At 52.6% G+C, this 27,501-nt stretch overlaps 2 protein-coding genes across 24 annotated transcripts in view; one reads left to right on the forward strand and one right to left on the reverse strand.

The window, feature by feature from the left end:
• Window positions 1–20,882: 20,882 nt before the first annotated feature.
• On the forward strand, window positions 20,883–23,668 carry Tmem200b (transmembrane protein 200B). Its single transcript, XM_028887630.2, has 2 exons — window positions 20,883–20,968; window positions 21,431–23,668. Exon 2 carries the CDS (start codon window positions 21,451–21,453, stop codon window positions 22,297–22,299), a length of 849 nt encoding a protein of 282 aa, XP_028743463.1. The 5' UTR covers window positions 20,883–20,968; window positions 21,431–21,450; the 3' UTR covers window positions 22,300–23,668.
• Window positions 23,120–27,501, reverse strand: part of Epb41 (erythrocyte membrane protein band 4.1) — a 160,506-nt gene continuing 156,124 nt past the window's right edge. For all 23 annotated transcript variants that reach the window (XM_037203000.1, XM_037202992.1, XM_037202990.1 and 20 more), the window contains 2 exons: window positions 26,123–26,227; window positions 23,120–25,569 (listed from right to left, as the gene is read on the reverse strand). In XM_037203000.1, coding sequence (XP_037058895.1) covers window positions 26,129–26,227 — 99 coding nt within the window. In that variant the 3' untranslated portion in view covers window positions 23,120–25,569; window positions 26,123–26,128. The remainder of the gene's footprint in view (window positions 25,570–26,122; window positions 26,228–27,501) is intronic.

The raw sequence follows: 27,501 nt of genomic DNA on the forward strand, positions 1-27,501 counted from the left end.
TAGGGGTTCCCACCTGGCCAAGCCCAGGTCACCCCACAATGGCAATGGCAGAAACAGGGCCATTTTTCATCTCAGCTGTGAAAACAGCAAGGCATGCGTGCTCACACCCCCACTCCCCACGCCCTGCAAATATGCAGTGGAGGGTTCCCAAGAAACAGTCGCTGTTGTCTGCTTTGTTGGGCTCTGACTTCACACATGCCCCTTCCCAGACTCGGCCTCTGCTCTCCACCTGCGGTAGAGGAAGGAAGACAAAACAGGAACAGCCCAGCCAACAAGCAGCCCGATGGGCTGTTCTGACCATTGGGTCCCCTAGTGTAAGGAGGCGAGTAGACAATTGAAAAAGCAAGACAGCTGGAAGGAATGATCAGCAAGAGTGAGCTTGCAAAGGACCCGGTGTGGTTCCCAGCATCCAAATCAAGACAGCTTTTCTCTGTGTGACAGTCCTGGCTGGCCTCGAACTCACAGAGATCCGCCTGCTCTGCCTCCCAAGTGCTGGGATTAAAGGCGTGAGCCACCACCACCCGGCTGCATCCAATGTTACCTGTACTTAACATCTTTAAAGGAAAATATTGAATTTGTCTTTTTGTTTTGTTTTGTTCCTTGTTTTTCGAGACAGGGTTTCTCTGTGTAGCTTTGCGTCTTTCCTGGAACTTACTCTGTAGACCAGGCTGGCCTCAAACTCACAGAGATCCACCTGCCTCTGCCTTCCGAGTGCTGGGATTAAAGGTGTGTGCCACCACCGCCCAGCAAATTTCTGTCTTTTAAGACAGTTGACTCTAACACTGGCCAGCCTCCTGAACAGCTGGGATTACAGAAATGAGCTGCCAGGCCCCGGTACTTGGACCTAAGGAACGTGAAGGGGTTGGGAGTGCGGCTCAGAACCTAGCTTGCATGAACTCCTGGGTTCCAACTCCAGTACTGTGTAAAAACCTGGCATGTGGAGCAAGCCTGTGATCCCAACATACAGGATGTGGATACAGAGAAACCTGTTTCCACAAGCTTTTGAGGTAAAATCCAAGATTGCTGACCTGCAGCTAAAGTAGTCCCTAGACAAACTGTTATAGTAATTGATACAAAAAAGCTAAGATGAGTAACTTCTCCCTTAGAGAAGGGGGGTGGGGACTGGACCCCAAGCTGGCAGCAAAATGTGGTGCAAATACCAGGGTAAAATGAAGCTGAAGATGGGACACTGAAAAAGCCAAGAGATGTTTGCTTTTTTTTGAAGGTAATAAATTTGACAAAGCAGGCAGGGTAAGGAGTACAGCGTGTCCCTAGTGTCAGGACTGAGACTGCGGCAGTTCTAGCCTCACTGGCTGATGTCCTGGACTGAAATTTGCCAAAACAACTAAATTGTTCCAATAGGCCTGGCGTATTCAAGAACTTGAGTCAGTAACTTCCAGAAACGGGGCACCCAGCCGCACTAGTAAGTTCTATCAATGAGACTTGGAAATCGGGCTGTGGGTGTGGCCTTGCTGGACGTGTGTGTGTGTGTGTGTGTGTGTGTGTGTGTGTGTGTGTGTGTCCGTGTGTGTGTGTGTGTGTGTGTGTGTGTGTGTGTGTGTGTGTGTCCGTCCGTCCGTCCGCGCGTGCGCGCAGTGCCCCAGCATCAGCCTAGTGGCCCCAGTCCTACAAGGTAGAAACAGGAGATTCCAGCTCATCCCTGGCTACACAGTAAACTTGATGTCAGCCTGGGATACATGAGGCTGTCTCAAGATCTTTTTCTTTTAAAAAAGAAAGAAAGAAAAGAAACAGATTTTTATGTGTATGGTGTGTGATGTTTGCTTACATGTATTTCTGTGCATCGTGTATGTGCAGTGCCCACAGCAGCCAGAAGAGGGCATCAGATCCCACAGAACCGTAGTTACAGGCAGTTGTGAGCCACCATGTGGGGCTGAGAATTGAACTTGGGTCTTTGGGAAAAGCAGCCAGTGCTCTTAACTGCCGAGCCTTCAATTTTTTTTAAAGGGATGATCCTAGACCTAAACCTCTGAATTGAAGTTCTCTCTTCTCAGGTGACCCTAAAACCAGCCAGAATAACTGGTGTCTATGGTCCTCTCTCCCCTCTCCCCTCCCCCACTTCTCCCCCTCTCTCTCCTCCTCTCCCCCTCCCTCCCCTCTCCCCTCCTCCTGTCTCCCTCTCTTCTCTCTCCTCCTCTGCCCTTTTATTCTCTCTTCCTCCCTCCCCCTCTCCCCTCATCTCTCCCCCCAAACCCCTCCTCTCTTCTCTCTCCCCCCTGCCCCACTTCCTCTTCTCTCAATACAGTCACACCCTAGCCTAGTCTAGCCCAGAACTCATAGTTATTTTCCTGTTCACTCAAGTACTAGGCCTGCAGGCACACCTGCTTCTGTCTCCTGAAGCGCTGTGCAGCAGACTGATAGTGTGGCAGGGTGTCCAGCCACAGAGTGGGCTCCTGGAGCAGCTTGTGTGGCTGGGAAGGTGTTCAGAGATTAAGAGCTGTCTGCTCTTGCAAAGAACCTGTGTTCAGCTCTCAGCACCCACATAGTGGCTCATATGGTAGCACACACCTTTAATCCCAGCACTTGGGAGGCAGAGGCAGGCGGATCTCTGAGTTTAAGGTCAGTCTGGTCTACATAGTAGTTTCAGGACAGCCAGAGCTCCATGGAGAAACCCTGTCTCCAAAAAACAGGTAACTCCAGTTTGAGAGGATCCAGTGCCCTCCTCTAGCATCCTCAGGTATCGGGTACTATGGGGTCCAGCCCCTCGATAGTCCCCTCCCAGGGTCTGGGAAGAATCTACAATTAGCTGATAATTAATCTTTGATGAGAAGAAATGAATCTATGTACATGAAACTCCTTAGTCCATATACTTTATTATTCTGTGTCAGTTACAACCTTATATTTCTGTTCTCGTATTTAGCTCATTTCTACCCTGATTTCTCTCTACACTTGTCTGTGGTCCCCTCTAGGTTCTATCTTAATTCCTTCATCTAGTTCTGCCCCTTCTAGGTTCTCCTCCATCTTGTTCTTTCCCGTATCTCCTCTCCCATCTCCTTCTCTCTCCTCATCTCATTCTTCATCTTCCATCTCATTCCTCTAGTCCTCTCTTTTAGCCCTTCAATCTAGTTCTTCCCCATCTCAGTTTGCTCCTCTCAAGTTCTTACCCATCTAGTTCTTCCATTCTCTTTTCTCCGTCCTGTGCCCTGGAAGTCCCGGTATATGAAGGGAGGGTCTGAGCTAAATTGTGTAAAGCGATTACTTAACGTCCACCTCTCCTAGGCAGTGTCTCCTTGTGGAATTTACCATAAGTCAGGAGTCTTGCCTGTGGGCTGCTATCATTGTTAGTCCTCGGAAGTTGGGCGCCCACCTGGGTGGTGTTTCCTGCAGTCCTTGAAAGTGGCTAAGGGAGATAATCTGATTCCAGAGAAGAAAGCCTTTCCCAAGGCTGTTCTCCAAATACCTGGAATGTGTATGTCCAGAGAGTGATCAGTCCACACAGTCAACCCTTCTTCGGGAAAAGTCAATTGGGAAAACTATGAAGGCACACATGATTTTCATAACAATACAGTTGATATATAACAAGTAACACCAAAAACTCCTTGGGATTTGGCTTCCTCTGGAGGAGTTCCCTGATTCCTCCAGGTAGTGACTTTGCCATAACCAGCTGAGTTCTTATGATATATTCCTGCGGCCTGCAGCACTCAGGCATTATATGCATGCAATGCACGTATATATGTAGGCAAACATGCATAAATTAAAAGCCAACTCTTGATGGTTTAATGATGTAATAAAAAGCTTATATTGAAAAGTTGGAATTTCAAAAATAAAAAATATTCATATTAACACCACTCAAATAGGTAGAAATCTAATGAAATATGTAAAATATGTATGAGAAAAACTACAAAACTTCAATGAAACAAATTAGAGACCCAAATGAAGAGATATCCCATGTTCATGGATGTTGTTAAAATGCCGTTCTTAGCCAGGCAGTGGTGGCGCACGCCTTTGATCCCAGCACTCGGGAGGCAGAGGCAGGCAGATCTCTGTGAGTTCAAGGCCAACCTGGTCTACAGAGTGAGATCCAGGACAAGCACCAAAACTACACAGAGAAACTGTCTCGAAAAACAAAACAAAAAAATGTTCTTTCCAACTTGAATTACACAGTACAGTCTCCATAAAAATTCAAATAAGTTGTCTTGTGCCCATAAACAAGCAAACTTTTAAGTATACAAGGAAATGCCACCATCACCCAAAAAAATCAAGAATATTCAACACAATATAAAGAACCAAGTGAGAGACCAATGCCATCCAGGCTCGAGGTTTACTAAGACCTCACAGCAGCTGAGAGGTTCTTCTAGTTCAAGAGAATAGATCAGTGAGACAGAATAAAAACACAGATGAACTGTAGCAGATGTTTTCTCCAGTCCTGCCCAGTCCCACAGACCCCACAGCCACTTATAAAATAATCACTCAGAAGCTTATATTAAATGAAACTGCTTGGCCGTTAGCTTAGACTAAGTACTTACTAACTCTTACACTTAAACTCAGCCCATTTCTGTTAATCTATGTGCCGCCACATGTTCCATGGCTTTACTTCTGTCCCACTACATGTTGCTCCCTGGTGTCTCCTGACTCAGCCTTCCACTTCCCAGAATTCTCTTTGTTTGCTTATCCCTCATATACCTCCTGCCTGACTACTGGCCGATCTGCATTTTATTTATCAACCAATCAGAGCAACACATTCACAGCATACAGAGCGACATCACCCATCAATGAACTCACAGGTAACTGCCCTTTGCCAGAGGAACAAAGACAGAGGAAAAATGAAATTCTCTCAGTGTTTCCTTTGGAAAAGAATAGACAGCCACACTCAGAATAATAAATCTAAACCAGAATTTACAGCTTCTAATAACTTTAGCTCTGGTGCCTCACACCTTTAGTCCCAGCACTCAGCAGGCAGACTTCTGTGTGTTCAAGGCTAGCCAGGGCTACACAGAGAAACCTCAGTCTTGAAAAACCAAATATAAATGAATGAATAAGAAATAAATTCAACTCAAACATCAACATCAATAGAAATCAAAAATTAAGGCAGGAGACTCGTTGCTTACCACCAGCCCTGGTGACCCAGGTTCAACTACAGGAGTCCAAGCAGTGGAAGGTGAAAACTGACTCCTGAAAACTGACCTCTTCTGACCTCCATACTTGCACCATGACCCGCACAAATAAAACACAAAACCGTAAAACTCTTAGCAGACACTGTGGGAGAAAAACCTAGGTGAAGTTGGACCTAGAGAGAATGTTTTAGACACAATACAAGTAGAAATTCATAACAAAACTTGCCAAGTTAGACTTCATTAAAACATACTTCTGCTCTGAAATAAGTAAATAATGGAGAAATGGTTCAGCAGTTAAGAGCACTTGCTAAGTTCAGTTCCCAGCATCCATCTTGGGTGGCTCACAACTGTCACTCCAGCCCCAGGGGATCTGATGCCACCTTCCAGCCTCCACGGGCACTGCACTCCCATACACACACACACAGACTTGTATCCAAAATATATAAAGTTCTTAAAACTCAGAAAGAAACCAACCAATCCATTTTTAAAATAGTAAAACTATATACAATAAGAACAATTATCAAGTAAGAATTATATTCGCAATGTTTAATCCATACATATTTGACAAATTTGGAAAAAGTTCTGCATTATCTATCTTACCTTGGTGAGTCCAAAGTTTTGTACCTAATTCACTTTCTACACTAACTTGTATTACCAACCTAAAACTATCTTTTTAGATCTCCAAAACATTTTCTTAGATAAACAACTTAAGCTTTTATGTCTCTCAACCTATACACTTTATACCTCTTTTATGAAGTTTCTTTTCTGAATTTGGTAACAAGAAAAACTGTAACTACAACTCTCTCATCTTCAATTCTGTCAGAGACCTGAAAAGGATATAATATTACCTAAGTAAACAGGAAGTGGAGAGCAAACATCTTCCAAAACTATAGAAATGACAGAAGCAACTGGCTGCCTGGACAGTCACCCAAGGTTCCTCTGTAATATTGGGGCATCCATCTTTGACCTGCAGGCCTAGAGTATCTAACAGACTTTTCTGTGAAGCCGTAATTTTGAAGGACTGTCCTACCTTGTCTTGGCAAAGTTCAGTAGTCGCCCCTTGTGTCCTGCTTGTCCAGTTTGGACAGCATTCTGTCAGCAGTCGAAGCAACGGCAGTTTCTTTGTCCAGTGTCTAGCTTTGCCACATTGAAAGAAAACTCTATATGGAGGTTCTTCGATGCCCATCATTCTTTTTGAAGTAAATTGGTGCTGCCAGGAGCAATCCGTCTCACTGTCATGAAAGCCTTATGTTATTAAAATGTTTTAAATGCCATATTCTATAGGTCTTTGAAGTGTTTGAAGACCACATACCTAAAATATATTTCTATTTAACCTTGAAAACACAACTAGCAGGACTACAAATTTGATTATTACAGATGACTGCTAACCTGTATTTATAAATTATACATTACATTTTTAAATGAGCTATGTAGGTACAATACCTTAAACAAGAGTAGAAACATATATACACTGTAACAAAAATAACCTTAAATCAATATCAATATACAAATATCAATATCAATATACAAAAATCCTATCAATGTATTTGAGATTAATAGTTGCTTTTTAGTTTAAAGTAGATTTAATAATCTATCCCTTTATCCTATCCTTTCCATATCCCCCCACTTTTTTTTTTCCAGAAAGAGATCCTTAAACCCAACCTCCCTTGCTTAGTTTCCTCCCTTACAATGACCAGTAATGTAGCTGGGAAGTTTTCCTGTGTCCCACCCGGCCCCACAGCTGCTTGGTCCCAAGTAAACACACACAGGCTTATATTAATTACAAACTGTATGGCCTATGGCTTAGGCTTTTTTTTTTTTTTTTTTTTTTTTTGTTTTGTTTTGTTTTGTTTTTCGAGACAGGGTTTCTCTGTGTAGCTTTGCGCCTTTCCTGGAACTCACTTGGTAGCCCAGGCTGGCCTCAAACTCACAGAGATCCGCCTGCCTCTGCCTCCCGAGTGCTGGGATTAAAGGCGTGCGCCACCACCGCCCGGCCATAGGCTTCTTATTAAGTAGCTCTTTCATCTTAAATTAAACCATTTCTATTAATCTATATGTTGCCACGTGTCTGTGGCATTACCAGTCTGCTGGTATCATATTGCTCCTTGGGCAGTGGACTGATGTCTCCCTCATCTTACTTTTCTCTTTCCTGTATCTCTGCTTGGATTTCCTACCTACCTCTAAGCTGCCTCACCATAGGCCAAAGCATTGGTTATTTATTAACCAATGTGAATAACATATATTCACAGCATACAGAAAGACATCCCACAGCACTAACAATTTTGCAACTAACCCCTCAAACAATGACAAACATCCATCATCTACTCTACAACCAAAAGCCACCCACCCCACCTCTTGGTAATTTGGGCATCATGTTCTCTAGACTGTTTCCTGTTGTCTGAGGGCAGGGGCACATTCAGGGAACTCTGAGAAAATTGGGCCAAGTCCTGAGAAAGCTAGCTGTATTATTTGTTGTCCAGTCTCTATGTAATGGGAAAGTACAGAGCTAATCTGAAACCCTGGCAAGAGTAGTCAGTGAAGCTGGACCATCTCAGCTAGCAGCTTTGAAGATGTTCTGGATGCAGAATTTTGAGGAAACTTCAACAGAGGCACTCTGAGAGGCTTGATCACATGGGCTACTTGTCTTTATTGATGTTTGGTCCTTTTTTTCTGAAAACACACTTTTAAAGGTAACATATATATATCTGTATTAACACAAGTATGGAATGTGCACAAGTCAGATAAAGATGCTTTTTTGTTTTATGTTTAAGCAGGTAAAATCATCTCTTAACTTTATAAGTTTGTTTGGGCTTTATAAATCTCCAGCCATGTCATATGAAAGGATGGTATGTATCAAGTCATGACGACTCTGTAGCCAACAAGATTTATCATGTCTCATCTAGTCTCAGAGTTGTTCCCATGTCAAAGGATCAGCTTATACATCACCTGTATTGTAGTTTTTCTTTTTTTAATGTTTGTAGCCAAGATCCTCAGGAGGTCTCCCCCAGTCAAATCTAATCTCAATTAAGTCTGAAGGAAGCCATAGCCTTTCATTTCCTGTGGAAACAAAAGCACAACTTCTTCCCCAATGCAACATATTTTTTACTTCCATTCTGAAGCCAAGACCTCTCCAAAGTATATAGACTGGTTTAATCCAGCAGTCCTTTTCATAATCCAATGTCTCTAAGCAGCTGTTGTTTTTTTATACATTCACATTTAAAAAAATTAAAGTCAACAAAGCATCATACAGGATCCAGACTTCATGTGGCTTACATTTTTTATATCACTTTATTCTCTTTAAAGACTTTATTTTTTTAAATTTATTTATTATGAATACAGTGTTCTATCTGCATGTACCCCTACCCTCCAGAAGAGGACACCAGATCACATTACAGATGGTTGTGAACCACCATGTGGTTGCTGGGAACTGAACTCAGGACCTCTGGAAGAGCAGTCAGTGCTCTTAACCTCTGAGCCATCTCTCCAGCCCGGCTTTATTATTTTTAAACTTTATTTTTTTATGGCAGTCTATATCCATTTTCTTTTTTCTTCAGCATCTAAGCACATTTTAAAACATCCTGTACCTTTTTAGAGGTTTTCTCTGTCTGGATCTGGCTTTACTAAGCATCTGCGGTGTTCTCGGACTGATGAATCTTAAACTGCCATGTCAGCCGCTGCATGACAGCTTAGTGCATGGTGCTGGCACATGGTGCTGGCACATGGTGCTGGCACATGGTGCTGGCACATGGTGCTGGCAGTGGACTCCAGCCTGCAGGCAGTGGCCGGTATCTCTGCCTCTGTATGCCAAGCACCAGCCCACCTGAGAGACTGCAGGACTAAGGAAGCCATGTTTGGCTCCTTGTCCAGAACTTTCCTTAGCTTTCTCAGGCCCTATGTTTGGATATATGAGCCTGCACATTGGACACCATATGTAGCAGGCTTTCTTGGACCACCAGCCCCCAAATCATGATACGGAGACTTATTAATTATGAAAGCTGGGCCTTAGCTTAGGCTTGTTCCACTAGCTCTTATAACTTAACCCCTTTATTTTAATCTACATTCTGTTGTGTGGCTCCTTATCTCTCCTTATTGCTTATGCTGCTTCCTCTGGGTCTCGATAGCAACTCCCCCTTCTTTTTCCCAGAGTTCTCTCTGTTTGCCTGGAAGTCCTGCCTATACATCCTGCCTAGCTATTGGCCGTCCAGCTTTTTATTACACCAATCACAGCAGTACATTTTCACACAGTGTGCAAATATCCCACAACAGTGGGCACTGTCCTAGATTGGTGTCTGTTGCTGTGATAAATACCATGACCAAAAATCGGCTTGGGAAGGAAAGAGTTTGTTACATCTTACAGGCTAGAGTCCATCATGGCATCAGGGCAGGAACATAAGGGCGGGAACCGAAGCAAAACCATGAAAGAGTGCAGCTTACTGGTGTATCCATCTACTGGCTGGCCTGGAACTCACCCTGTAGCCCAGGCTAGCCTCAAACTCACAGAGATTCTTCTGCCTCTGCCTCCCGAGGGGGTGGGATTAAAGCAAGTCCCACCATGCCCAACTCAGCTTAAATTTTTATACAACCCAGGACCATCTGCCCCAAGGGTGGTACTGCCCACAGTGGGCTGGACACTCCCACAGCAATCATCAAAGGAAATGCCCCACAGACTTGCCTAGAGGCCAATCTGATGAAGGAATTCCTTCAATTGAGGTTCCTCTTCCCAGGTGACTCTGGTTTGTGTCAAAAACTGCAGAGACATTAAGAAAGACAGCCAGGCCTGACGGTTCATGCCTGTAATGCCAGCACTTGAGAGGTACCTTGAATATCTGGAGTTCGGTGTTTTCCTTTTCTACATAAAGAATATTGAGTTGGAGGCCAATTAGGCTACATGAGACATCCTCTTAAAACAAAAGAAGGTACCTGGTCATCGAAGGCCACCAGGCCCATCAAGAGCATCCTAGGGGATCCAAATTAGAATGTGACAACCAGAGGTCCGTCACAGTTGTTGGCGCTAAGAGCCCTTCGCAGGGAGAATGGTTTCTGCCCCTCCAAAGGTCCCAATGGCAAACCAAGAAACCCACCAAAGTTCACCCTGGGGAGCCAATGTGTCAATGTTTGTTGGGCTTCCTTACAGAGCAGAAGAGGGGTTTCCCACAGGGGCATGTGTGCCCCCTCCCAACAGGCTGCACCTGGAAAGCCTTTACCCAGCAGGCATGAGGGCTCCCCAGCTCCCCCAGTCTTCCTGGCTGGCATACTGGATCTCCTCCCCTAGGCCAAGTGTGGGTTGGGACAGAATCGCACAGGACGGTGGTAGGGAGGGAGGGACTGGATACTCAGGTGACAGTCCCAAGGCCCTTCCACCCTTCTGTGAGAGGATGGCCACGGGCCACCCAGCCCAGCTAGGATGGCCTTTTGCAATGGGGTGCAGCGCTATAAGCCGGAAGTCGCTTGTCTCCCAGGACAGCACTCTCCACCCACCCACCCCCAGCTCTTACATTCCTTCCACTTCTTCTGCAAGGGTCCCTGAGCCCTGGCAGGGATGCCATAAATGTCTGACTAGTCTCCAATTCAACTGGGATACGGAACCGTCAAGTCCTTCATCATGCCTGTCTCCAGAACACGGCTGTTGGCAAGTCCTGGGGTTGTTTTTCCCCCTCTATTACAAAACTCAAACGAGGAACTGGATAAAAACAGATGGGAAAACGTCCCTCGGGACATGGGTAATAGCCTATGATTGTAAACACACATGTGAGCAGCATTTTAGCGGGTACATCATTCACCCAGTCAACAGCAGTGACTTCTCCACTGGAACCTGTGGCTTCCTGGGCACAGGGTGTGGCCTAATTTCCCTATGCCAGATCTAATTTTCCTCCTGTGGCGCGACCTTAGGTCCAATCAGAAAGCTGGTTCCATCCACAGCTGCTCACACCACCGCACTAGTGAGCACTTCCCTGGGAAGAGTGCAGGACCCATAGCTGGGTATAACTCTAGGCCTTGATTCTTTTTTCTTTTTCTTTTTTTTTTTTTTTTAATGATCTACTTATTTATTATATATACAGTATTCTGTCTGCATGTATGCCTGCAGGCCAGAAGAATGCACCAGATCTCATTACAAATGGTTGTGAGCTACCATGTGGTTGCTGGGAATTGAACTCAGGACCTCTGGAAGACCAGTCAGTGTGCTCTTAACCTCTGAGCCATCTTGCCAGCCCCCAGGTGCACGTTTTTTGTGGCTTCCCCAGTCACAGCTATAAATCTCGCAAGAATTCCACTTCATCCCGCTTTGCAGCCCTGGAGAACTGCTCCCCCACGCTTGCGTCTTCAGGTGTGCGCATGCGTCTCTTAACTCAGTCTCCAAACAGACAAAACACTCTATTTTTTTTTTTTTTTTTTACGAGACTCCAGGCTGCGCAACGCTCTACACTACAATCCCAAACAGACAAAACACTCTAGGGTGAGCACTATACTACCTGGACCTTCTTCATCTTTTGCTCTCCCCCCCAAAAAAACAAAACAAAAACAAAAAAACCCCAAAACAGGCCATCCCCTGAATGTCTCCTTCTCCTTTATCCAGTTCAGCTGCTAAGTGGGGAAGCCTGTGGCGCAGAAGCCGCCAGCCTCGTCTCCCTTTCTGCAATTCCTCCCTTTCAGCTGCATGCTCCCTCCAGGCTGCCCCTCCATAGATGGCTGATTATAACCCATGGCAGCATCCAGGCCGTCTCTAGATGCTTGCTGACACCTCGGCCCTGAGGCATTACTCCCAGGCACCCAGGGCTGGTCATAGCTGCGCTAGACCTTCAGCCATTTAAAAACAACCCGTACTTCCGGGGTCCCCAACCATCAGGCAGGGGAGCCACTCCACACCACCTGGAAGGTGACTGCCAACCCTGGACTTCCCCGACCAACAGCCCCTGCCCCGGTGGGCACACCTTAGCTACATGTTTCACTGCTCAACCCTGTCCACGTCCCTGCCACAGCTCCCACAAACCCCGTAGGGGCAAATCCCCATGTCAAGATTTCCTCAGCAAACAAGGCACCCCTCCTCCCCCGCCCTGACTGGACTTAATCTGTTTGTCTCATTCTCTGTATCAGGGACACCACCTCTGCTCTTCCCAAACACCTCCCCAGTTGTTCCCATTCTGATGACCACACCAAGTGTTACTAAAATCTCTTCCCCGGGGGAGACAGCAATGTCTGCCTTCTCCTAAGGTCCCAGTCACAAACTGAGACATGATTCCACCGAAGTTCATTCTGTGAGCCGGTGGGCTTGTTGAGCATCATTACAGAGCACAGATGAGGGTCGTTTATAGGGTGGGGTTGTCGCAAACAGACCACACTGCAAAGTCTTTACCCAGCATCCATGAGGTCACTCGAACCCAGCCTGCATGATCGTTTGCAAGGGGGCACAGCTGAATGTCCCAAGATGGTGGCTGTTTGGTTCAGGGGACGGTGCTGTGCAATAGTGTTCGCCTCCAGATAGGAACGGAGGTGAGTGGCTTAGGCGTCTCCTCTGACCATGATGATGGGGGCATACAAGTGTAGCCTTAAAGCCAGGCTGTGCCAGGTACAGACCAGCTGAGGTGTGTAAGCCAGCTGAGGAGGTGTGTAAGCCAGCTGAGGAGGTGTGTAAGCCAGCCTGGATTTAATGTGTAATGTTCCCTCTCCCAGACAGGGTCTCACTATGTAGCTCTGGCTGGTCTGGAACTCACAATGTAGACCAGGCTGACCAGGAACTCACAGAGCTCTACCTGTCTTGCCTCTGGAGTGCTAGGATTAAAGGCATTTGCCACCAAGCCTGGCTTTCAAAACTCTTTTATTTATTTAATGAATCGTTTGTTTACAGGCAGTTTCACATTCTGAAGCCCAGGCTGCCCTGGTACTTACTCTCTATATAACACAGATGGCCTCTAACCCATGGCACCCTCCTGCCCCAGCCTTCTGAGAGCTGGGGTCACAGCTCTCTGGGGCTGTGAGGATGAAGGGGTGTTTTCAGAAAAGTCCCCGAAGGCAGAGAGACGAGCTCCCCAGAGTGTGGGTGGCAGGCACCACTGCATAGGTTGGGGTCTGGAAATTCAGGGAACGGAAAGGGATGAGCCCCAGCATTAGCCAGACACAATGGCCAGCTGCCTCACACTCCTACCATGACCATGCCTTCCCTGCCATGACGGCAGCGTCCTCAAATTGTGTTGTCCCAGCAGTGGGGAAGGAACAGTCCACCCACTTTAGTGCCCTGCAGCCAGAATAGGGGTTGGCAAACCCTAACCCAGACATGTGGCCTGTGAGTTCAGAAGGGTTTTAGCATTTTCAGATGGCTGAAAATAAAATATGTCATCCCAAGCGAAGCCAGGTCCACCCTGGGCCCAGCCGTGCCTGTCTGCTTAGGGCTTGTCTGCCGCAGGAGAGCTAGGCTGGAAAGATCTCAAAGCCTAAAATATTTGCTGAGCAGGGCTGGCAGCACTGTGTGGTTATTCAACCACAGCCTCTACACCACATTGAGGGCACGGGAAAGAAAGGAGAAGGAAAAAAAATTAAAATAGGGAAATTTACACATGTCACATCCAGAAAAGAACCAATTGATTACGATCAGCAGTTCCCTCTCCCGGGAATGAATCTCAGTGACATAGGGCGATAAGGCCCCAATGAGGCTGACCAAAAAAAAAAAAAAAAAAAAAAAAAAGAAAGAAAAAAAAAGACATTTCTATTTTATGTGTGTGCCTAATGTCCCAAGAAGTCAGAAGAGGGTGTCCGGTCCCTTGGAACTAGAGTTACAGACAGTTGTGAGCCACCGAACTCAGGAACCAAACTGGGAACCCTAAACTTGGGCCTGGGTCTTCTGCACAAGCAACCAGTGCTCTTAAGTGCTGAGCCATGTCTCCCATGAAGCTGGTTTTTAAGTGGAAGGAGGTTGTGTGTGTGTGTGTGTGTGTGTGTGTGTGTGTGAGAGAGAGAGAGAGAGAGAGAGACTGATTGATTGATTGATTGATTTCAAACCTAGAGCTTAATGCAGGCCAGGCAAGGGTTCCACTCCTCAGCTTCATTCCAGCCTCTAAGACTTCTTTTCGTTCCCTGTGGAAGCTGGAAGGTCTCCTTGGAAGATGGGCAAAATAGAGGGCCGTTCCCGAGGCCAGGAGGAAGTGGAGCACTCGGGTCGCAGTAGGAGCTGGAAAAGGCCCTGGTTCCTCGGCTGGCTTCGGCAGAGAGGATGAGGCCTGGGTGGTACCTGCAACTTTGACAACCCTGCCGAGCCTCTGCGACCCTGAGGTCGTATCCTGGGAGGGATGAACAAAGGACAGGTCAGGAAGCCTCCTGCATGTTTTCCCAAACTGAAAGCCACAAAGAAACGGTGTTTCACCGTTTCTGTTTCACGAGTAGGGATTGTCAAAACTGAACGCGAGACTCGAGCTATTAAAAACAACAACAACACACTAGGACCAAGGCATGCATGCACTCTGGGGCACAGGAGGAGCTGGCAGTTGGAGAGGGACCGGCCCTTCGCTGCCTGGCCAGTGTGTACAGGACTTTGCCTCCTGATGGTTTAAGGAGCTGGAAGGTGAGATTCTGTAATCCTGGAGAGGGTCACATAAAGGAGCTTCCCAAGGCATGTGAGGACTTCAGGACCCCCTTAGAATCTCAATCCTTTTCTTTATAAGAGAGCATGTGTCTTCAGTCCTCACCTCCCAGGTAACCCCGGTGATTCTAGTCCACTAAAGGACCCTGAGCTGGCAGGTCTGTGCTGGTGCAGCCTTTAATCCCAGCACTCAGGGAGGCAGAGGCAGGTGGATCTCTGTGAGTTGGAGGCCAGCCTGGTCTACAGAGTGAGATCCAGGACAGCCAGAGCTACACAGAGAAAACCTTTCTCAAGAAACAAAGCAAACCAAAAAGAACCCTGAGCTGTTCCTAGAGAAACACTAATCACAACCACCGTGTGGTGTGCGCTGCACCTAGCCCGGGTTATGAACCAGGGCTGCAGACCTGACTGTGAGCTGCTGCTGGGTGGGAACCACAAACCACCCGGAGGGCGCGAGGGAAATCAGATCTGGCAGAAGCTGGACCATTCTCCCCTCCCAGACGTTAATCCCGAGAGGGCAGGGAAAAGCCGCCCAGGACAAAGGCGTTTACAAGGGCCTTATTTATAACCGACCTGGGGAGGGAGGCCAGCCAAACCCACCACGAGGGCCGCTCGTAAATCCAGGCATCATGCCGCAGCCGCAGCCGAGCGTGGCAGTTGCCTTCCTCGCAATCCACTGCGCAGGCTTCGGTAGCTCGGGGGGTGGGTGGGGTGGCATGGGGGTGAGCCATGAACCTACCATCCGAGTTGACTGTGGAACTTTCGGTGGCTTCATTCATCTTCGTCTTTGGCCCTCCAGCATCTGGCAAGAGAAGAGGAATCCATCGGTGAAGATGTTGGAAAAGCTTCCTGGGGCATCATGGGTGATTCTTCCAAAACCAGGAGTTTGGATGGGAGCCGATAACGCAGACACATATATAGGCAGAAACTCACTCGGACCATCCAGCAGAGGCTCCAGCTCATTCTCTCCTCTCACTTACGGTGATTTATCAGGGGCCTGGACTGCCTGGGAGTATGGTCGAGGCGATTGATCTGGCTCTGGGCAAATGTACTGAGGGCATTTTTTTTTTTCCAGGCAGAGCTTGAGTGGTAAGATGGCTCCTGCCTTCGTGCCGGACGGACGGCCTTGGGTAAGTTAAACGCTCCGGGCCACAGTTGTCAGCCAGCCCTGTGTGGAAGGGGCTCTGGACTCACACGGACTTGAGGTCCAGACACTGTCCCCACTTCACCTGCCAGGGCGGGCTCAGAACTGGGCAGGGCGGCATCCTCTGCCACCACATCCCACACGGGAGGCCGCCTGCAGCCCTGCTCCGTGCAATGAGTGGCGTGGCTGTGGACGCCAAGGCTCACCAGGCAGCTAGCTGCGCAGGGTCGAGGGGGGCTTGAGTGGGCCTCTGTCCCCGGGGCTGGAGGAAGTCCACACAAACCTCAACCAGACCCGTTCTGTCTGATGAAGGGGCGCCTCTACAGGCCCGCTGGCTGCCCACGTGAGGGCCGCGTCCACGCAAGCCGAGCAGGGAAAATGTGTGAGCGGGCCGGGTCAGTGCGGTGGAATGTGGCTCTGTGGATATGGAGTGGTTTTGCATTTCCTTACCCTTAGTTTCCCGAGGGGACCTCAGGGATGCGAGCGGTGCAGCCCTCTCTGGCCTCTAAGAGCGCTGCACGGCCCGCCTTAAGCTGCACGTGGCAGGGCCCCGGGGGGATAGCTGCTCTGACCATCCCAGGGGAGCGGGGCGGTTTGCAGGGAGTTCACACTTGAGGCCTGAGGGCGGGTGTTCCTGGCAGATCAGCGAGCACGCGTGGGCACCGACTAGGGCCGCGGGCACATTCGGGCAGGGCTGCGGCCCGGCCGCCAGGGGGCGCGCCACACCTTCTCCACTTCCCCCGAGGCTGGGAGCCTCCTGCCCTGCTGAGGGTCCCCAGCCTCTCCCCATGAGACACAGAGCCCACGGCCTCATTAGCAGTGTGGTTTGTCACCGAAAGGAGTTGCCACACTCCCGGGGTATCTCCGTGGCTGATTCCTAGTTGTCTCTAAGAATCCATTTCCCAGCTTCCCGTGAAATCCTGGCTGTCCTCTGGGGTCCCCAACTCCTCTGCTTATTCTCTGGAGTTAGGCTCCTGGGGACAAGGGAGAGCAAGCATCTTTAACCACAAAGACCAGGCAAGTGCCACCGCCTAGGGATGCCAGAGGACGAGCTTGTAGCCTCACCAGTCACCCCAACAGCTAACGGGCCTACCGTGAAGACTTTCTGCCTTGCTTTTCCCAGCCCACGCACAGAACAGTCCCGGAAACAGCTGCACATGGCCCCACGGAGGTTCACAACAGACAGACGCTACCACACCGGGGTGGGTAGGCGACCGCACTGCTGCTCCTTTCTAGAGCTTAGCCTGTGCACAAAGATGCCATTTTCCAACCTTACGCTCCAGGCCCAGAGATAAACAGGCCGCTATTCCCCCAGCAGGCAATTTGCTCTTGGTTTTGTTTTGGGGGTTTCTGCTGTGACCTGCCAGCTGGGAGTCCTCAGGGAGGAGGACCTGAGGGACACACCTGCTGTGGAGAGGACCGACTGAGGTCAGCATGGGTGGGTGGCCACGTTTCCAGCCAGCAGCCCTGCTCCAAGTCCTTGGCTGATCAGTTTCTCAAGTCGTTTGTAGACCCCTTCCCTCCCAGGCTTTGGAGAGAAATCTCTTCCCCGCCCTGGCTCCCCTTTGGACTTCCTGGTCTGCCTCCTCCTCCTCCTGGTCCAGGGGAAGATGTCGGCTCTGAGCTGGCCCAGATGGAACTTTTAGGAATGAGTGGGATCCCAGCTAACTGCAGTTGAGGCAGCTAAGGCTTCTGGGCCCTTCCAGGCAGGGCTCTGCCAGGCCTCCTGAGGTCTTCAGAGCAGAGTGTACCACTTCCTGGAGGGACTAGTTGGAGCTGCCGCCTCCACAGCCTTAGGTGGGCACGTCTGTTGCCCCCAAGAGGGAAGCACCCGGAAGGGGCCAGGGCTTGCTGCTCAACAGCCAGCCCAGAAAAGAGGCCAAAGAAATTGACTGGCCTCAGTGTCACCTCAGGAAGGGACTGCGGGGAGCCTCAGAGCCCTTTGGGTGGTTACTACCACGTCCTTGTTTTGGCATAAACGTGACCATAGGCAAGCCTGGCTACTCCGCCAGGGGCTGGTTCCACGCTCATACAGGTGACAGCGTGCCTCACAGACGTCACAGAGCTGGAGGACTGCTAACCTTCCACCCAGGCACTGCCGTGGGAGCTGCCGTCGCAGGGACCTTGCTCCCTCAGTGGCTCCTGGGTCACCAAGTTCTGCCTTCTCTGGGCTTCAGAGAGCCAGAACCCACGTTCATTTTCCTCAGGCTATGCGGACAGCCTAAGGACACCTAGAAAGAGCCCATGTCACAGCATAGAGCTTCCAGAGTGGGGCGTCGATTCAGTGGGACACAGCCACTACCCTCTAAGGGCCTGCGCTCTCATGTGACTATGGTCCGGAACCCTGGATCCCGGCTTTGTCAGGAAATGGAACCTGAGTTTGGGATTCTGGACTCACCTCACAAAACACTGCTCACTGAACGACTCCCACCCCCACGCTGCCCGTGAAGGATGCAGGGTAGATGCTGGCAGAGAGAACCATGACTCCCCTGAGGCCAGTCTGCAAAGATGGACAACCCCACTCTGCCCCCGGGACAGCTCTGAAGGAGCCGAGGCATCTCTGGGCTAAAGTCACCAGGAACAGGGAGGGGCCATACAGCCAGCAGCTGGATCCTCTAGAGATGGCTCAGGCCTAAAGTGATGAGAGAGATTCCAGGCCCTGAGCATGCTAGGGCTATGCTTGCCTGTCCGTCCCTCTGTCTCTTTGTCTGTAACTTGTGTGGGGGTACACACTGCACACACCTGCCCCTCTTCCCCCAGGATGGCCTCAGGGTGCTGGCCTCGTATTTCCAGCTTCCACCTCATCCATCCAGGCTCCTCCCCGTCAGGAAGGAAAGGCATCTAGGTCACACAGAGGCCAAGGCAGAGCTGAGTGAGATCCAGACTGCCTGGGGATTATCACTGTCCCAACACAGGCCACCGGCCAGCCACACATCTGCAGAGACAGGCTGGAACCATCAGGCTGCTGCAGGAGGCCTGTGGGAGGGAAATGCTTGCCTCCCCCTCCTTATCTCCCTGCTTCACACACTTTCCAGGGCCCTCAGAGAGAATCAGAGCCAGGGTCACACCTGGGAAAGGGACCTGTCACCACCCCTTCACAGCTCAGACCCGCCTGAAGTCCACGGTCAGTCGGAGGCTGTTGGCATGCGCTGTGTGCCAGGTGTTCAACACGTGTGTGCTCTCATTTCGACTCTGCAAACACAGTGGTGTTACTTCTGTTCCTGCCGTGGAGATCTTAGGTGCTCTCTTCCTCTCCCTCCTCCTCCCCTTGAGTCAGGGAACAGAGTAGGGGAAGCCACAGGCCTCACACACGTTTCTCTAGCATGGAGGGCCAGCTGGGACACAAATTCCCCTGAGCACTACGGCTCCAGGAAGGAGCAGGGCACACACAGCCTGGCCCCTGGGCAGTGCCAGCAAGGACCCAGAAAACAGCTATCCAATGAGAGGAGCCCTCTGCGCTCACCTGAGTGCAGAGAGAGGGCCGAGGAGGGCAGAGCTGGCCAGGGGCTGGAGCAAGGCCCAGAGCTCTGGAGGAGTGTGAGGTAGAAAGGGGGATCGGTGATCCTGACAGAAAAGCCAGGAACTGCCTGAGCCTTGGGCCAGAGCTCGGAGGGGCTGGGAACCTAGAGAGATGCAGCCAGAGCGGCCAGGTGAGAGGCATGAGGTGAGCAGAGGCATGCCCAAACAAGAAGAGGCTCTGAAACGGTTTGGACAGCACCAGGGAGCCACAGGGGGGATTTCAGCCATGTCAGATTCAGAGTGGAAGGATGCTTGGTGCGAATCAGTTAGCAGGGGCAGGCGTGACCGGACCACTGGGACTCAAGGGATGGAGTGGCCTGGAGGGGGCAGTGGCTGCGGGGGAGGGAGAGCCAGGCGGACTGATTCTAGATGAAGTAAGTGTGTGTGTGTGTGGAGGGGGGAGGATTGGGAATGGGCAGAGCTAGCCTAGGACTGCAGCGGAGAGTTAGGAGCCTGACCCGAGTGCGCTCTGGCAGTTAGTGGGGCCCTCGCCGGGGAGGTTCGGGTTCAGGGACCGATCAGAACGCCCAGGCAGCTGAGAGTGAAGCTGGGCTTGTGGCCCAGGTCGGGGGACACCCCGGGAGGACAGAAGGACCGGGGAGGCAGGGGAGTCACGCAGAGGCCCAGCGAGTGAGTACGAAGCTGGGCTCAGCACAGACAGATGCCTCCGGAGCTAGCCCCAGAGAGCAGAGGGAGGGCGCCGTCTCCAGGTCGCCTTGGGAGGCTCTGCGGCCGGGGGATGCCGGTCTCGGGGGCAGAGGGGCGCGGGCGGCGCGCAGCCGGCTCTCATTAGCGCGGGCCGCCGGCTAATCAATCCCAGGCAGGGGCTCCCGGGCCGAGTCCGCATCATGGAAACTGGCCGCGCGCCCGGCGGAGCGATCGGGGCCGTCGGCGGGGCCGGCCCGGGCGCCTCTCCGTCGAGGGCGCGGGCGGAGGCGGATCGCGGGGTCCGGGGCGGGGCTCAGCCACCCCGCGCCCTTTCTCGAGCCGGCTGGGGGTTCGCGGGGGTCGGGGCCGGGCCTGCGGGGCCCCAGGCGGGGGTCGATCCGTGCTAGGCCCGGGCTAGGCCGCTTCTCTCCGGGACCCCGGGGCCGCCTCCGGCCGAGAGCGGACGCCCGGTCCCCGGTCCCCGCGGTCTCCCGGTGCCCCGGCCACGGCGAGCGGCCTCCTGGAGCGGCTCCAGCGTGCGGCCCCGACCCCGGGGCGGTGCTGCTCCGGCCCGGACGCGGCCCACGGAGGCCTCGGGCGGAGGAGGCTGGAAAAGAGGCCAGGCGGCGGGAAAGGGGGATGATTCATCCCCGGGAGCCCGAATCGGAAACACCGCAATCTGGGAACAGCCTTGCCTGGGTCGACGAGAGATCCGGGAGGACAGTCCGTCCGGCGAGGACCTGCGTCCGGCACTGGCAGTCCCCTGCCTCCAGCCCCGGTCCTAGTCCGGCCGTGGGGGGAGGGGGAGGCCTCTTCTGGAGGAGTGGAAAAGAATCCTGGACAAAGTCCGCCGCTGCCTCCTCTGCTCTGACTGGCTGGTCTCGGCCAGAGCGGTCTTCCCAGAGTCTAGCTCAAGTCTCTCCTGCTGCAGCTCCAGTGCTGGCTGAGGAAGTCTGCAAGGAGGGGGCGAGCAAGGAGAAGCCGGAGTCAGAGACACCCCCGGCGGCCCTCGCTGCGGTATGTAAAGCGCAATAGGGGGGGAGGTGGGGGGCGCGCGCGCGACCTGCAGACCCAGGGCGGTCCGAGCGCCCCCTCCCCTGGTTACTTCGGGGCGGCCACGTGCGGGGGTGGGGTCGAGCCCGGGAGGTACTTACCCCGGCCGCGGTTTCGGGGGGAGGGGGTACCCGCGCGGGCGGGCGGAGCGCGCGCAGGCTGCAGGAGCCCCGCAGCCCCGGCTGCACCCGAGCCCCGCAGCCCCCTCCCTGCGCTCCGCCCGCCCGCCCGCGGGCCCGGCCAACGCTGGCTCCCAGCTCCGCTGCGGAAAACCCGAGCGGGGGCGGCTCCCAGGCTTGCGGCCGCGGGAAAATCCGGGGGTGGCCGCCAGGGATCTCCAAGCGGCCGGCCGAGGCGGCCCCGCGCGTCCCTCCCCCGGAGCCCGGCCCGTCGGGTCAGTGTCTGCCTCTCTGCTTGGCCCCGCAGTGCGCCCGGACGACCGCGCGATGACGGCCGGGAGCCCCGGAGACGGCGGCGCGCGCAGGAGCCCCGAGGGCCGCGTCTCGCGTCTGGGCCGCCGCCTGGGCCGGCGCCGGCGGCCGCGCTCCCCGCCAGAGCCGCTGCGGGTGCGGGCACGGCTGCGGCTGCGCTCGCCGTCGGGGGCGTTCGCGGCGCTGGGCGCGCTCGTGGTGCTGGTGGGCATGGGCATCGCCGTGGCCGGCTACTGGCCGGGCCGCGCCTCCCACGCCCCGAGGACCGGCCGCGCGCACGGGCCACACGAGCGCCTGCGGCTACTGGGGCCGGTGATCATGGGCGTCGGCCTGTTCGTGTTCATCTGCGCCAACACGCTGCTCTACGAGAACCGGGACCTGGAGACGCGGCGGCTCCGCCGGGGCGTGCTGAGGGCGCAGGCGCTGCGGCCGCCCGACGGCTCTGGCTGGGATGCGCTGCTGCCCAGTCCGGCGCATGGGTCCCCCGGCACCGTCGCAGAGCCTGAGACCTGGGACCTGGCCCCGAGGCGGGGTCCCTCGCCCGTCCCGTCGGTGCGCAGCCTGCGGTCCGAGCCTGCCAATCCTCGCTCGGTGTTGCCCGCGCTGCTCCATAGCTACCCGTTGAAGGGCCCGGGGCTGCCGCCACCTTGGGGTCCTCGGACTCAGACTGGCCACGTGATCATCACGGTGCAGCCCTCTGGTTCCTGCATTGAGCACTCCAAGTCTCTGGACCTGGGTCTGGGGGAGCTCCTCCTGGGGACTCCAGCAGCTCGGGACTGTGCCCACCGAAGCTGGCCACGGCTTGACAGACTCAGCTTGGGTGGCTATGCCAAATTAGGAGGGGACTTGGGGGCCAGGGTCTGAGGTGCAAGGGATAACCTGCTGTGAGGCTACCAGCGTGGACCATGGGACCAGGACACCAGAAGTCCAGTGTCCACTAGCTGTTTCAGTCACCTCTGAGGCTAGGATGGATGCCGAGGTGACAGCAGCCGCTCAGGCTCCTGACCTGCATGTTAGAGCAGTGCCAGCTGCACCGGGCAAGCCGCAGGGGCATGTGTTAATGTGGACACCAGCATGATTCAGCCTCAGGAATTTCTTCAGCCCCTGTGGCCTTAGCCCGGCACAGGTACCCGAGAGGCTGCAGGCTAGGCCAAGAGCATCCAGAGATGCACCGGTACCTTGGCAAACTCAACAGTGGTAGGTTGGGATGTCTCAGGCTGGGACAGGCTCCCTCCAAGGTGGCAGTGGAGATGGACGTGGGACCTCCCGGGGAAGGTGGGCAATGAGGTGGAACGCAGACCCTCCGCAGCTGTCCGGGGCAGTGACTGCACCTCTAACTGCCGCCACTTCAAACCCATTCTTCCTGCAGCCACGTGGGCTGTCCCGGCGGGGCTAACTACTGCCAGTGCCCTGCTCCTGGGGTCAGACGGCTCTCCTGGAGACAGGTCCGTCTCACTTTTGTCGCAACGCCTCTCCCAAGTTGGCAGAAGGCACCCGCCAGTTCTCAGCAGTTCCACATTCCGGAGCTGCATGCACTCGGGCCAGTGCGGGCAGCTTATTGTACACAGCGGCTTCCCTTCTCATCTCCCCTGCCCAGGGTGAAGGTTTAATTTTTTCCCATGCTTTTGTTGGAAGAGAAATTTTAAAGTAGATCAGTCCTCACAGTCAGGTCTTTTTGTTTTATTTTTTTTTATGTTTATTGAAAAATGCCATACAAGAAGCAAGACCAAACACTCAACCTAAAACACGACAGCCACATCTGTCACTATGAAGGGTGCAGACAGCAGGCCTGATTTACTGCCTAACTCACCTAAGGGTTTTTCAGTTGGACTCTGCTGCCATGTTTTGTCAAATGTAAACAACTACTTGATATGATTCATAATTTTTAAAAAATTTACAAAGCTCCTTCATTTTTGTCATCAAAATAATAGATCTGAGAGAGATTTGTAAAAACAACCAACCAGGGGCTTCTATTTCTCATGAGCAGTGGGGATGCTGGCTAGGCCGAAACTCCAGCTCCATTTCTCAATGTGGGCCACCGGCTCCCCAACCCCAGCTGCTCAGCGACCCCCAGAATACATTGCTGGCCTGGAGGAGGGTCCCTGGAGTTAGCCTCCTTGGGCCCTCAGCTTAGGAATATAGGGCTTGCTTTGTGGGTGGGTGGCAGAGATCTCATGTGGTTTGAAGGAAATCTACTTCTGAAGTAAAAATAAAACTGCAGTTGGGTTTGTTACTGTGGTGTGCCTGAGTCACTTTAGGAAAATTCCTGCCAAGTCCCTGACCCTGGAGATGGAACTCCCCTCCCCCCATCACTACGTCTACCTGGACAGAGTCTGTTCTTCACACCAACTGCAGAAAGAAAGAAAGGAAAAAAAATCCAAACAATTACCATCTCCCAGATATGTTGCCAGAACCAGCAAAAGAGGGAGGGGGAGGCCTGGAGGGATGTCAGAATTCTGGCCCAATTTCCAGACAAAGGCAGCAGAGAGGAGCAGAGGTCAGGAACTCAGGTCTGAGATCCTGATGGGGATAGCACAGAGCACAGTGCTGAATGGGCAGGCGGCCCCCTCTTCCTCCTCCTGGGTCTCAGCTGTTGTCCTTGCTAACCCCACTCCCTAGCACAGCCTCCTCTGGCTCAAGCCCTCAGTCTGTGGAACCCAAGCCTGGCCCTCCTTAGGGCAAGCTGCCGTTGGTAACAGTCTCATGGGAGCTAAAAGAAAATGCACACTCAAAACCAGTTCAAAGTCGCTGAGTTTGTGTGAAGAGCACTCGGCCAGGAGGCTCCTGATGTTACACATGCTCACTGGCCTTTGGCCGCTGCTGCCGGGGACCCGCTGTCAACCCTCATGAAGTTCATTCCTAGCCTAGAATTAGGAATCTAAGAGGCTTCCAGGCAGATCTGTTTGTAGGAAGTAAGCTGGAGGATTACAGAGGCCCTGTTTGGGGGGTAGGGGGAGTCCCCAAATTCTCACCACCAATTGGTGACATCAGGCTCCCTTTTAAAAACCAATATTTAGAAAAAAAGGAAAAAGGAAACCAAATCCAAAACCCACAATAAAACAAAGCCCCCCAAACCTGACAGACTTCTCAGGCAATGGAGGAGTGAACAGAGTTGGCTCACACCCACCCTGACCAGGGATGACCACCAGGAGGAAGACATACCCTTGCTCCTGGAGAGCACCCTCAGGCAGCTGCCTGTCCCCTCTTCCCTCAGCCACACCCCTTACCATGCCTGGTAGAGAGGAGGCCCAGGCTGAGGCTGGAAGCACTCTTGGTAGGGTCCTTCTGAGGTAAAGGCGCCACTCCCCTGGGTGAGGCGCACCCCTGAACAACAAGACCTGATTTTTAAAACCTCATTAACTTTTCTTCCTCAAACTGCAACTAAAAAATGTTCCACTGGCACTTTTGGAAGTGCCTGATTTTTCCGTGAGTTCCGGTCTCCTGAGATGGGAGCTGGGAACAATGGGGGAAGCGGTTTCTGAGGAGGGAGAGGGTAGCCGGGGAGGTGAAGGCCACAGATGCATTCAAACGTTCACAGTATGAGCTCTATCTGAAGCAACTGATGTCTCTGACCTAAAGCTCCAAACAGAAGGTGGGGGAGGGGGCAGCAGGTGCTCAGCCGAGGTCGCTGCCTCACCAAACCCCCTGCACAGGGAGGTCCTGTTTCTGGGGTCTGTGACCAGGGCATCTGCCCTGCCTGGCATTCACTGGTGCATAGTTTCTGTGCCATCCAGGGTATGACGCTGGAGGAGGAGCAGGAGGTCCCACTGAGCTGGCTCTGGCCTCTACAGCTGACAGGGTCTCTGAGGGGTTCTGAAGAAGTCTGTGGATCCTGTCAGGGTCTGAGCTGGAAACGAGTGAGGAGAGGCAAGGCTGAGGGGTTACCAACCACCCCATAAAAAACCCAAAATGTCTTAAAAACAGTTCATAGACCAAAAAGTTGACAATTTCCGTATCACAATATAGAAAACATCTGTGGCATCTAGAAGAGTCTCGATAGAAATCCCAAATAGAAAATCAAGTTGGTTTTCTGTGGTGTGGAACAGTCTGAAGTCTGACTGCTGCAGGCTGGCTTCTTTATGATATGCTGGCTTCTCCTGGGTGGGGAAGGGTGAGGACGGGGCAGAACAGTCCCTAGAGGGAAGAAAAGCGTGAGTTTGAACCCCCACAAAGGAGCACGCTTCCAGCACCCCCACCAGGTTCTCCTGGCTGTAACATGGTGAGCTGCACTGGCTGTCCCCAGCGTTCACTGCAGGCATTCATTTATCTGCACTCTGCATGCCCAGATAGTTAGCCTGCCCCCCCCCCCCCCCCCCCCCCCCCCCCCCCCCGCCTGCGTGTTCTTTCCGAAGCCCGGCCCTGTTCTCAGCTCTGTTCTCTTGCCCTCCCCGGTCCTGGCCCACGGATCCTGGTGTTGCCAAGGCAGAATAACTGAGTGTAGGGGACTCCAGAGGTGCTAACAGTTCAGACCCAAGTTGAGGTACCTCCTCCCCACTAAGGCAGAAGGACACACATGACCTGGCTGCTCTGGTTGGAGCCACACAGTTAACAATAGCCTCTGCCTTACTTGACTGAGTTCCAGTGTGGACACCTCTTGGGGTCAGGGCCTCCCCAAGTGTCTAGAGTTCCTGAGAACTCTGTCTGGCTGAGATGGTGGCATCCCCCATCCCATCAGGAACACCCCTACCTGAGCTCACTCCTCAGAGATCTCGGTCTCCTGGTGGACGACCACCTTGGTCACTGACATGTCTGGGTGCTGTTCCTTGGCCTCCTTGATGGCTTGTACAAGGACCTGTGAAAGACAGGCAGAGCTGGTCAAAGAGCAGCCCAGCTGGGGAAGGAAGCCTGGGCCATTTCTGAGATGATGGCAGTGCCAGGGCAGCACACAGCACAGCCCAAGTGGATCAGTACCTTGCCCAGTCCTATCCTGCAGAGGGAGACTACTGGACTCAGAGCACAAAGGCAGGGAAGGGTAGAGGTTTTCTTCAGAGAGACAGGCAACCTCGGGAGTGAGAGGCTTCGTTCAGGTGAACATAGAGCACAGGCCGGGTTCAATATGGGAACAGGGGCCAGGCCAGGAAGGTGAGGGAGCACACAGGTTTTAAAAAGGAAGAGGTGTCTTTGGCAAAAGTGGGAGGAGGCAGGAAGACAGACAGGCAGGCTGACCTATGGCATGCTAGGTCTGGCTAAGCCCATTTGTTTACTTAATCTTCACAATCGAGTGAGTCAGGGTTCTGCTGTGAGTCCCACTGTAAACAAGGATGCTGCAGGCCACACAGATGTTGGGAGGACAACCGGCTTGTGAGTCTGATTCTCTCCTTCGTCACACAGTCCCTTAGGTTCCAGGGTGCCAGCCTGAGCCACCGGGACACCACTGTCCTGGGAGCCTGTTAGAGCTGTTTGCCCTATGGATCCTAAGGACAGTCTCCAGCTAGTCAAGGGGGGCATCTAGACCTCCACAAAACCTGCTGTCTCTGCTGCCCCTGCTCTTCCCTGACTCAGCTGTTACACTCTGGGCCCAGCTCAAGTCCTCTCCCTGGAGGCTCCACCTCCCTCTAAGAAAGCCTGGACTCTGCTACCTTTCTTAACAGTCCGTCCTAAAGTGCACCTCCCCCAACCCCCAGAGCACACCACACCTTCTCCCACCCAGAGCCTTCGGTTCCTAGAAGAAACAAGGGTCCCTGGAGCATTCTCGGAGTCATCTAGTATCACTACATCAACTCTGACCCATGATGATCTTCATTTTATAGGGTAAAGGCCCAGCTCAAAAGTTGCTAAGGGGTGTACACAACAGGTCAGGGCAGAGTTAGAGTTCAGGCTTGTGCTACTTCAAATACCTTCTACCAGCCGGGCATTGGTGGCGCACGCCTTTAATCCCAGCACTCAGGAGGCAGAGCCAGGTGGATGTCTGAGTTCGAGGCCAGCCTGGTACAGAGTGAGATCCAGGACAGGCACCAAAGCTGCACAGAGAAGCCTGTCTGGGGAACCAAACACCTTCCACCCCACAGCTCTTGCTGTCAGATAACATGCAGCTGGTTTCAAACCACAGGCTGCAGGCTGGTAGTA

Source organism: Peromyscus leucopus, chromosome 2 (genome assembly GCF_004664715.2).
Source record: "Peromyscus leucopus breed LL Stock chromosome 2, UCI_PerLeu_2.1, whole genome shotgun sequence".
Lineage (NCBI taxonomy): Eukaryota > Metazoa > Chordata > Mammalia > Rodentia > Cricetidae > Peromyscus > Peromyscus leucopus.